This window comes from Copadichromis virginalis, linkage group LG23, assembly GCF_057382275.1.
Source record: "Copadichromis virginalis isolate Kocher_CV1m ecotype Utaka linkage group LG23, C_Virginalis_male_GT1.1, whole genome shotgun sequence".
Classification (NCBI taxonomy): Eukaryota; Metazoa; Chordata; class Actinopteri; order Cichliformes; family Cichlidae; genus Copadichromis; species Copadichromis virginalis.
In genome coordinates, this window is record NC_140639.1 from 31,915,940 (window position 1) to 31,928,192 (window position 12,253).

At 37.8% G+C, this 12,253-nt stretch overlaps 1 protein-coding gene across 2 annotated transcripts; it reads right to left on the reverse strand.

Moving 5' to 3' along the window:
• Positions 1-2,389: 2,389 nt before the first annotated feature.
• Positions 2,390-11,975, reverse strand: ccnq (cyclin Q). Of its 2 annotated transcripts, none has more exons than XM_085448975.1 (6): positions 11,850-11,975; positions 11,601-11,735; positions 8,910-9,093; positions 7,696-7,828; positions 7,215-7,433; positions 2,390-3,955 (listed from the first exon to the last, which is right to left on the reverse strand). In XM_085448975.1, the coding sequence occupies exons 1-6, from the start codon at positions 11,851-11,853 to the stop codon at positions 3,866-3,868; spliced, it is 765 nt and encodes a 254-aa protein (XP_085305101.1). In that variant the 5' UTR covers positions 11,854-11,975; the 3' UTR covers positions 2,390-3,865. The 2 variants fall into 2 exon arrangements, with proteins under 2 accessions (XP_085305101.1, XP_085305100.1); XM_085448974.1 differs by having other exon boundaries at positions 7,693-7,828.
• Positions 11,976-12,253: the final 278 nt, after the last annotated feature.

Genomic DNA, 12,253 nt, shown 5'->3' on the forward strand with positions numbered 1-12,253 from the left:
CACATCTAAGAAGCTTTGAACAGAAGGAAGAAAAAAAAGACTTTAATAGTATCCACAATTTCAGTTTTCTCCTCGCACACAGCAGCAATGGCAACATACAGAATGTAAGGATGGATATATTCCATATTCATCTTATCATCAGTATATCTTCAAGAGATAATCACAACCAGCAGTGTGGCAGACATCCAAGCACAGTGCCAAACAAGAAGGAAGAAAACATACATTTCACCATATTGATTTATCTCAGTTTAGTGTTTTTCTGTAGTGTAGGTTCACAACAACAATCTTCTTATGGTGTTTTCTATTGGGGCGACCGTGGTTCAGGGGGTTGGGAAGCTCATCTTGTAACAGGAAGGTTGCCGGTTCGATCCTCAACTCTGTCTGTGTTTGTCATTGTGTCCTTGGGCAAGACACTCCACCTACTGGTAATGGGCCGCTGGCACGATATGGCAGCCTCGCTTCTGTCAGTCTGCCCCAGGGCAGCTGTGGCTACAACTGTAGCTTGCCTCCACCAGTGTGTGTGTGTGAATGAATATTAGTGCATGGGTGAATGAGACATGTTGTATAAGAACCAGTACATTCACCAAAGGATTCAGGAATACCTTGAGTAAGAATAGGATCCACAAGTTTTTCATTTATTTTGGATTTCCTCTAATCCACACAAGATAAAAGTATACATATATACCCAGGAAAATATCTGGCTAATTGTTAAATGTCCCTTGAGAAGTTGCACATTGACCAGATGCTTCTGGTAAGCCATCAACAAGCCTCTGGTATTTGCTGGATATTTGATACAATTTTTCAGTAGGGTTGAAAACGGGGCTTTGGGAAGGCCATTCCAGCAAGTTAATATTAGCCTGCTTTATCCAGTCCAAAACCAGTTTTGGTGTGTGTTTGGAATCACTGTTGAAACACTAAGTTGAATTCAAGTTTCAACTGTCTAGCCATTGATTTGAGTTAAAGGTATTAAAGATGTACAGATGAGGATTACAGAATTTGTAGCCCTCTATGAAGATTTATTGGTAGTTAAATATTTTCCAAGTCCTGTTAAACAGAGCAGGGAATTTTTGACATAGCTTTCCCAAACATTGTAGTTTTATTTTGGATACTTTGATTATTTTTACTCTGCTTACTGAAACAAAATATTACACAAAACCCCCAAACTACCAGCGCGAAAAATTATTAGCCACCTGACGCTAATGGTTAACTTTATATGAGTTTGCTAAATAACAACTTGCAGTCATTTGTTGCAGTATTGAAATGCATCCGAATACTAACAGCGAGAAGTCCAATCATTAGGTGATGCATTTTGAACAAGCACTTGGTGATAAGTAAAACTACATTTTAACAGGAAGATAGGTACAGCAGAACCAGCCTCAGAGAGGGAAAAGCAGTCTGCCTAAAAAAAGTTGGTTGGTGAAGGAAAGACAAGAATATGAGGACTGAGGACCAAAGAAAAGTGACTTCACAAACAGTGTTGACATATTTTCTTTTATTTATTATTAACTTTGTTTACTGGTATTTGTTGCCATAAAAACAACTGAACACCTGTTCAAGTCACATTAGGTGACACAATGCAGTGAATCAAGCATTTTTGAAATGTAAGAAATTACATTTAAGACTTGTTGAGGACTTATTTATATACCAAACAGAATGAAATTTAATCCCTGCTTCATGATCAAACCTTCTAAAGAATCAAGACATCACTAAAATCCAGTAGGGATTTACAGAGAGCAAAAATTGCTTTAATTTTTTTCCAGTACTTCCCAGCAGTCTTAGATAAAACAAAGCATTTCAGTTGTGAGTCGAGATGGTTATATTTAGTATTGATGGAGATTTTTCAGTCCTTAACCCTAAAATGAGTAATAGGTTTGCCATTAACTTCTGCATACTCACTCTTGATAATTAAAAAAAACAAAACAAACAAACAAACAAACAAAAAGCCGCTCTTAAATTGGACCTATTCTGCTCATTTCCAGTTCAGTAGTAGTATTATTATTTGACTAAAGGAATTTCATATGCCCTTACAAGAAATAAGTGGAACATGATTTAAAAAAAATATACTTCTGCCAGGTTTCTCATCATTGTAGAAGTTAATCAAATGAATTTAATTATTGTCAATGTATGCCATATTAGATTATGCTGAAATGTTATTTTGTATGTTATGTTGTTTTGTCACAAAACGCATCAGACTCTGCAAAATGTAGTGATGTTCCAGGGAAAATAGCAGCTGCATTGTTGTGGCTAATGTGAATCTTACTAAATGAAACATGCTATGTAACCACAAAAAGCACTAAGAAGGGAATAATATACCTGTTATGGACATCACTGTAACATCATTATCTTCCTTTTGTTTATTTTGTCAAAAAACAACACAAGAATTTCTTAGTCTGTTTCTCAGCATTTCCCTTTATTGTCTCAGTCCCAAACAAATTGGTTACAAATTTAGTTCCTTTTTATAGTTTCCTTAAAAAGATCTTATTTTCATTTCCAACACCATATTTTCATTTTTGGGTGACACAATGTTAACTTTAAATGATTAAACTTTAAAAGTTCAACATCGTCTTTTCCATTCAAAGTATTTCCTATAAATGAGCTTGAAAAAAATATAAGTAAAACTTGGGAATAAAGAACCATTTAAAAATCTCTTAACACTGTTTTATCTATTCATTTGACATCCATGAACTTAAGGTAGGCTCAGTCTTATAATCATACTGTAAGTGAATGAGGTCAGCTCTCCCCTGGTATATAGACATGTTACTTTCTCGCCATGCTGGAAGTGGGAAATATACTCCCTCGTCTCCCCGTCTACAGAGCTGCACTTACTCAGCTTGCTCATGTCTGTGCATTTTGCAATAAGCATTTTAGTTGCTCTATAGCACTATACCCGACTCCACTTGCTGGTTTAACATCTTTCCTGGTGGAAAGCCATTGTAACACAATGTATTTCTGACAGAATATAGGGGAAACGAGTCCCAAATATTTGTATTATTATCAGAATGAGCCCCCTTTAAATTACAAATAGTTTCTAATCATAATATGTAAACATTATTATACATGGAGAAAATGTATGAATATGTAAAAATTTGCTAGCCCTGAAACAGACTTGCAAGTTGTTTAGCCACGATGCCTCTCGCCCTAAGCGAGAGGCATCGTGGCTGGGATAGGCTCCAGGCCTCCTGTGACCCTGAACTGAACAAGCAGTTAATAAAAATGAATGGATTAATGGAAATTACAGATATTCCTCTATAATACTTCATCCAACCAATGCATTTGTATGTGAATACTATGCATCGTAAAAATACAAGATATTTATGGTATCCAGTATGTAGCATCCATTGTCCTTGAAAATATGCAGGTTTATTCTGCAAGGTACTAATCAAGCCTATAATCTCAAAGAAAAAACAAACAAACAAAAAAACTGTGCTGTACTACCCTAGTCCAGAAAGATCTAAGAGTAGTCACCATCTAGCATTTGTAGTAAAAATGTGTGATGTGTGGAATATGAAGAGATCGGTGGTACTGAGAGTCAGCATGTTTTTGAAGCGCTCAGGATGTATTATGCAGTGCAAGGCCGACAAATAACAGATCAGAAATGAAAGAAATGTCTCCCCACACTGGAAGAAATCAGTAGTGCAGGCATGTTTTTGTTAACTCACAGAATAACTGGGGCAAAGACACAAAGTGCTCTTCTACCTTAGACACACCTGAACACAAGCACTTTGAGTGCTCAGTTGTAGCAGAGCACTATATAAGTACAGTTTTACACTACAATGTGCACCATAACACACATTCAGCTTTGTACTGCACAGTCAAGTGGCAAAACAGAGACGTGATGGTCTTGTAGGTGTGTTGTTCAGATACATCAGATACACTTGGCCTCCATATCATAGAGCTGAAGAAGGTCTGCGATCACAGCGTCGATATCTGCTTTCATCACGTCGTCACACAGCACCTACACACACACACACACACACACACACACACACACACCTCAATAAACAGCAGACATCAAAAGGTCGACACACCATTTTTAAAAAACATATTTTTTTTGTCCTCTTGCCTTGAGGACCAAAGCAGAAAGACAGAAAAAAACTGGGTTTGCCCCATTTCCATTTGAATACTGCAACTTAGAAAAAAAAAAAATCTAATCTGGACAGGTTAATGTTACTTCGGTTTAAGTGCACAGTGGCACAAACAGTACAGATCTTGCATAGGCACTCCATGATTTTAGTTTTATCAAAGTTAGTGTCAAACATACTGTTTCTCCACCTTACAGTGCTGTTATAGACAAATCTAAATGCAGCTCACACACTTAAAGCCAGGAGCTCACGTTCCACATCCTGCAGGCTCCTTCAAAGAATAATTCCAATTTGTGTCAACCAGCTGGATTTTTCATTGACATGGCTATTGTCTCCTGCAGACACTTGAGGAAATGAGGACATGCTGAACAAAAAGTTATCCACAGGTAAACAAGTCTCTCTCATGTGGACCAATATACAACAGGAGTTTCAAACCAAGGGTTTCATTCAGCAAACTGAGCCTTTGAAAACTATGAAAATTATAGTGAAGTCATTAATTTTTAAACAAAAGGTACTTGTATTCTTGTTCTTCTGGTGTCTGCATAACTATGCTAGAGTGAAATGTATGGAAAGTGAAAATTCAAGAAAATATCCAGATATTAACAAGTTGTTTGAATAATAAAGTTGGATATTATTATTGTTGTTGTTTATCATTTAGTTTAAAAAAACAAAAAAAAAAAACAACTCAACATGCAAAGGTTTTGTGCTTCTTGGTAAACACTTACCAAGAATGCAGGCAGCGAATCCTGACCGCATGTTATAAAACGGCCAAACCTCTCACATGTCTGGAAATGCAACCTGGGCCAGTCAGACAATGAAATCTGCTGGCTGACAGGCCCAGGAAGGCTTTTCCATCTTTAACTTGTGTAGCATGCTGTAAGAACTGTGATCGATCCACGAGTTTCTTATAAACATATAAAGTAGAGTTTAGTCAGAAGTTTAGACATTTATGAATGTGCTATACATAAGTATTTATCCATTTGTGTCATTATAAATCACAAAAGTTCAAAAGGTTTTAATTTTTCAAGTTAAAAACTTATAGAATATAGACAAAAATACATTTAATAAATGAACTGTGAATTGTGGCGTATTAATTCAGAATTTGGAAATGTTCTCAGGCATTCCATACCACTCAATAAAAGAAGAAAATGATCTCTGATATAGAGGAGTAGGACATCATGTAACTTTGTCTGGGGCTTGTGGTTTCAATGTAAAAAAAAAAGTGGCTGATGTGAGGTTTTCTTCTCCAGTCAAGCTCAAACTGTTCTGGATGTGAAAGAGTGCTGTGGCGCAACATCAGCATACAACCCTGACCACCTGGATGAGGCAGTAAACACCACTTTGGTACTGCAGATTATTCCTTAATTTTTGAAGCTACAGCAGCTCTATAAAAGATCTATTTACTTTTCGACTGCTATCAACTTCAGCACATAAACTAACGGTTCAATTAACTGAACACAGATGCTTTAACTGACATTTTAAATGCAGTGTCGGGGTGGCTGAAGCTCAGGAGGCAGAGAAGGTCATTTGCTAATCGGAAGGTTAGCGGTTTGATCCCTGGCTGCTCCAGTCTGCATGCCAAATATCCTTGGGCAAGATACTAACCCCTAAGTTACTCTCTGATGTATCCATCAGAGTCTGAATGTGTGTGAATGTTAGATATAAAGCACTTACATAGAAAAAGCATAGATAAAAGTGCTTGTGTGGATGGGTGAATGTGGCAAGTTGTGTAAAGCACTTTGAGTGCTCAGGTCGATTAGAAAAGAGCTCTATAAGAACCCTGTCCACTTACCATTTACCAGTTGGTGGTTTCACACAGTTACCATTACTGGCTGCATATGAGCTCATCAGTCAGCTGCTTTCAAATAACACATCAAGAGTGAAGAGTAGGCTTTAACTAAAGACACATGGCAGATGCTGCCTCTCTCTAAGCCTGGTTCTACTGGAGGTTTCTTCCTCTTAAAAGGGAGTTTTTCCTTTCCACTTTTCTCTGTATTATTGTAGGGTCTTTACCTTAGAGTACAGCTGTTGTTGTGATCTGGCATTATGCGAATAAAATGGAATTGAACTGATATCTATAACTATGGTCACTGTAAACATACAGACTGTCACTTCAAGTATTTTCAGCCATGATATTTCACTTGCTTTCATTGCCATACTTCAGCTACTCATCCTTATTCATCGAGTTAAATGTTTCTTGTTGCTGCTAACATGTTGACACTGGACACTTAACGGCTGTCACTTCCTACACACAAATGAGTACCAGAGGTTTGCACACTAAAATACTTTAAGTATCTTTAGTGCTTAGAAGTTAACTGAAACTTTAATCACATTTACAGTTTACATTCTTCCCTGAGATTTCAGTTGCTTTCACTGGAACACTTTGACTGATATCCCACTTGCTTCCATCTCTTACTCTTTGACATTTGCCGTCACATATCTGCCATTTCAGTTGCTTTCATTGGTGACACATCAGTTGATAAATCGCACCAACCAAATGGGACTAAAACCTTTTTCAAAATCTGACACTGCAACTGGTATACCAACTTGTGTTGTTTTGACGAACTGTGACCTTGGACGTAATGCTGAGCTTGTCATTGGATGTAATTTGTTAGCTTGTTTTCTAATTTTTAATTCATTTTCTCTATTATTAAATTTATATTAGATTTAATCTGCCTCCCTGTAGTTTCATGTTGGCATCCAGGCATAAAACTGACACTCGTGATACACAGTGTAAATGCCTGCGCCTCTACCCTCACTAAATTGAAAGTGCGATGTGAGCAGCTACTCTGATCCGACATCATCATCTCAAAATGAGGGAAAAACAGAAGGAAAGTGAAGGAGGGTTTCTGTTCTGTTTAAACTGGAGCTTAATGGAAAAGTAGAGATGTCAGTTCATCATCATCAGAATTTCCTGTGTTGATTTCAGAGCTAAATGAAGGAGGAAATAACTTTCATCTTCTGGGTTTATCAGCTAACACCTGCTAGCCTCTAACTTCCTATAAGATGATGTCTTGAAGTAATAAATCCACCTACAGTGCACAGATTCTTTCTCTCACTTGAGCACGGACACACGCACTTTGGATTAGCCCTCTCTCTTCAGAGAGAATAGGAACACTTTTCAGCACATACCTGCCACCACTCTCTCTCCCCAGCAGGCAGTTCCACTCCATAGCTGTTTAGAGCCAGGTACAGCATTGCTATGGCGATGTGTTGGGGTCTGTGGCAGATGACCATGGCTCCATGGTAACAGTCTCTAAGCAGCGCCCAGGAAGTTTCAGCTACAGGAGTTCGAGACCAAGCATGGCGGTTCACAAGTGACTTGACAGACAGCAGGTAGTGGAGCAAATACTGAAGATGAAAGACAGCAGACAAATTTAAACTTCAGAGATCAGGCACTACTACACTTACTATTTTATTAAATGCAAGGGTCATGTAAGTAAAACTAAAAGCATTCAAGCCAACAGAAAACACTTATTTGTCCCAGAGATCACAGAGATCATAAACACAAGCACATTTGCATCAGAAAATCAGGCAGTAACACAGACCAAAAAGGAGGTTTAGCACCAAATAAGGAGGGAACAGGGATCCGTGCACGTGCGCTCACAACTACCTTGTGAGGGTGTTCGAAGGAGACTTGGAAGTTGAGCTGTCGGAGGATGAGGAGCTCACACTGCACCACGCTGTCCCTCAGGTCCCAGAACTCCTTGTCACATTCTAAAGGAGTACTGCCACTGTTGAAATACCTGAAAGGGTGGAGGAGAGCATTTAAGGTGACAGCTCCAAAAACTGAATGGTTAAACTGCCTGGTAAAGAATTTGTTATTTAATGTATCCACTTCCATAAAAGTGTGATGTGAAATGTAAAATAAAACAGGATTCACAGTTGCCTGCTCATCCAGCTGAGCTAAACTGGTGCCCGCCCACATGTTTTTAAAGCACTGGGACAAGAGCCTGGAAGGGTTGTGCTTTTTTTTTTTTTTAAAAAGGATGTCCATTTATAGCATGCTTGTCTACTTCAGTTTAAGAGCAATATGTGCTGTATGTGTAGATGATATTTCCTCAGAAAAATTAGTGCCAAACTACATAATACATATGTTCCATGTGCAGAGTGGAGTTCAGGTTTTTTTAAGGCACAGGGAAAATTTCAGTGAATGCAAATATTGAAACAATCAAAAGCTTCAGAACAAGCCACTATGTGGAGGAGTGGGACGGGCAACTTTTAACTTGGCTTAATTTTTAACAGAAATACTTTTTATTATTATTCATGTTGATGTTTTTTTTTTTTCACTTTTTAATATGTCTACTCTTAAGTTAATGTGTTTTCTCCATGCATTTTCTCACACATGAGTGGGTTAGAGCCTGCCCAAAGTCATACTTTAAGAAAATCAGGGTACCAAGTGCAGATCCCAGAAAATTAACATACTTTTGCACTTTGTTTTATGTCTTATTTAAATGTATGTTTATGACTGGAGACTGAGTATATTCTGGTTTTGCACTTGTTGATGGGACAGAGTCTTATCTAAAAATATTACCTTGGGCTTTACAAGCCTTCCTGGTCAAGGCTATTTTGTTTTTACTCTTGTGATGTTTTTCAGACCAAACCATTTATTCAAGAAAAGCAGACTACTCATTAAAAATGATTTATTAAATGTTTGGGGCTTTTTAATGTCCCTCTCATAACAAAAAGAGTTCAGAAAGACAAAACACAACCTTTTTGTTCTCAAGCAAAGTCAAATATCTAAGAGGCTCAGTTAGCAAGAAATTGTTTTTCTCTCAGCAGTGAGGTTAAAATGTCGATTATACACTCCATCTTTTAAATTATTACCTGTGGCTTACATTGATGATATCACGGGTCCTGATGTGCTGCTCCTCCACTTTACCAGCCAGGTACACACAGCTCATGGCCACTAGGTAGGGTTCATAGGCATGGATACTGACCCTCTCAAAGAAACGATGATAGAGCACACATGCTGTAGCCACGGGCACCGAGCGCATGCAGAGTTTCACTCCTGAATAACAGAGGAGGGGGTAAGATGTAGGTCTTTAAGGGCACACTAATGTTTTATCATCTTTAGCTGACTGATTCACACCTATTTTCACCCGCTGTAATCCTGAAATGCAGTTTCAGTTCACATTACTATTTGTTTGAAATCCCATTAAATCAACAAATCAAAAACCAGGAAAGAATACATAATACTGGACACATGTTTCAAAAACCTTAAACCTTGACTTTCTTAAAGAGAACCTGCTCATTTCCAACTCAATATTTTTTTTCTTGAATTCTCGTAAAGAAGCTCTATATGATTTAAAATTTCAAATAGTCCTTATTTAGATTTTACTGGGTCTCAGCACAGCATTCATACGCTGTGTGAAACAGACTGTCTTCCCCCTTTAAGCTTCAGAGCAATGGGAGATGACTATTATAGGGAACTCCGATATCTCTCACTGTCATCAGACAGAGTGTAGAGCAAAATTATTTTGGCTCATTCTTTGATACTATGGTGATATGAACATCTACCACTGGAGCAATGTATTTGAAAGAAAATAAAGACGAGCATAAAATGTGTTCTTTAATTTATCATTACACCAAAATAAGCAATCACTTGCCTTATGTCAAAAACTAAATGTCAATGGGAGCTGCTTAATCACGGGTGTGATCACATGTGTCAGAAAGTGAGGACCATTTCAGGAAAAAGGCTGATTAGTCTTTCTAAATTTCTGGCACCATCTATCTAATTTTATAGATGCCCATTTCCACTTGGTAGAAAAAAAAAACATGATATAAATAAAAACAAACAAAAAAAACAAAAAACAATAATGCATACTTTAACCATCTAGATCTAGATCGTAGGGCAGCAAAGGTTAGTCAAAATCTATGTTTTCACTGAGTAAGTACATAGACAAAGTATTGTCCTATAACGAAACCTCTTTTTTTCCAGGCTTAGACAAAATACAAAAGATGAACGTAGACAGTGTTAGCACTTTGCCCGCTGCCTCGTTGTTTATTTGAGACAGAACTGGCTATATTTAGACCGGAAGATGCAGCGCTGAGCTCAAACAGAAAATAGGAAAACAAAAATTATTATGGTTTTTTGGTGTGCTGTATATTCTTAGCAAACCATAGTCTTTATTAGATATAATATACATACAGATATAACAATACATTTTTAAAATAGAATCAAGATGAGCACCTCTGTACAGTTGTAATGAGGGGAGTGATTAACTATAGAGACCAAAAGCATTTTTTGTGAACATGTTTACCATGCATTGCTGAATTCAGGCATTTAAACATGGGTTTCTAATGTTCAAAACACTCTTAAGCACAATGAAGTGGGTAAGAGGGGAGGTGTCAAGGGGAATGGGGGGGGGGGGGGGGGGATTTGAGACAAGAGCAAGAGTAAAATTTACAAGAAGCTAGTGAGACCTGCTATGATGTAAGGTTTGGAGATGGTGGGGCTGAAAGAAAGATGGGATGCGGAGCTTCAAGTGGCAGAACTGAAGACGTTAAGATATTTACTAGGGTCCACCATGATGGACTCACTTAAATGTTTAAAGTGTGTGTCTTTTAACTTGACACAGGGTTATTAACTTCTCATTAGTGATCATGATTGACTATAACTTGTAGTTAATCTTGACCAGCATAAAAAGGATTTCTTTGACAGCAATAACTGGAATGTATTCAGAACAAAGGGAAAGTACTACAACGTGTGACGCAGAAGTGTACATTTACACAAGTTGGGAATGTCTCTTGGAGACATTTATGAATAACTGTGCTTTCAGTATAATCAGTTCAGACAATTGTGCATAAGTACACGTTATTCAGATGTCACCACTTCGCCAAGTCTGGAGGAAAACCCAAATGAGACAAAATTGGTTACGATGTTCGCAAATAACCCAGGAACCAACTAGGCTCAAGCCAACAATGAAACTTTCAAGCTCAGCTGAAATTTAATGCTGCTCACATGGTTGCCTCTTTAGGCATTTGACTTTAGGCATTTAGCTTTTTGGACAAAATAACAAGAGATCGTTTTGAGGAGTAAAGGTGGAGCTTTCAAACCTAAGAACATTGTACCATCTTGCCAAGCATGGTGGTGGAAGTATCATGCTCTGGGGCCGTTTGTGGTGGTACGAGTTGTACTGGTACATTGCACAAAATAGGCAGCATTATGAAGAAGGAGGACTACCTCCAAACTCTTCAACTTCAGCACACCTTAAGGGCTAGCTGGCTAGCTAAAACTTTGATAATAACTGAGTGTTCCAACAGAACAGCGATCTCAAACACATGAAACCAATTAATAAAAATGAACAACAACTCACTTTTTTAAAAAACTTTTGATACAACTGATGACGTAAATCAGCTGATACATTAATCTGAATTCATTATACTTTTTTTTTTAAATCAAAGACTTTACTTGTCATTCCTAGCAGGTAAGACTTAATAAGTTTACTTTATAGCCCTGAAAACTTGCTCTTCGAACCCTCTCTCACACTCACACACAGACCACCCCTGGATTACCTGTCTCCATGATGAAACGACAAACGCGAAAGTGTTTCGTGTCAAGGCTCGGGTCAGCCGCTATATCCCCACCAGAGTCTCTCCTTCCAGCAACGCGCAGAGATGCGGTCGAGTAAGCAGATGGTCCCTGCATGTCTAGTGGAGTACAAGCAGGGGTAACCAACAATAGAAAAAAAGCACAGACTGTCTACAAGAGTCAAGAAGATGATAATTGAAGGCTGTGAGTTTCATTGTAAACTTTTAACTTACCCATCCAAAGTGCAAATTCTACGTGATATATTTATTCCTACTTTTTGAAAAACAAACATAAGATCTGCTTGTTAGTTACATATCTTAATCAACTTGTCTTCTTAGTTGCCGCTAGTAATACCCGGAAGAAAAATAGTTGGACTTCCGGTTATATATATATATATATATATTTTAAGTGCGTAAGAAAGAAATATGCTTTATGCAACACTCTGTGCAATCCCGTCTGCAGGAAAATAAAAACATAATTAAACGCAAGCATCCGCACATGATGTGTTTTGACATACGAAATAATTTCTACCTCATAACTTCCGTTTGAGATCTTTCAAAATAAAAGCCCCCTGAATGCGGAACAGATCACATTTAGGCCAATAAAACAACTTGTAAATTAATCATTACAAACACGG

Coding starts and splice junctions, on each gene's coding strand:
- ccnq (XM_085448974.1), bottom strand. Junction 7,829..8,909: donor ATCATCAATGTAAGCCACAG/GTAATAATTTAA, acceptor CCACCCTTTCAG/GTATTTCAACAGTGGCAGTA. Junction 7,434..7,692: donor TCGAACACCCTCACAAGGTA/GTTGTGAGCGCA, acceptor TTTCATCTTCAG/TATTTGCTCCACTACCTGCT.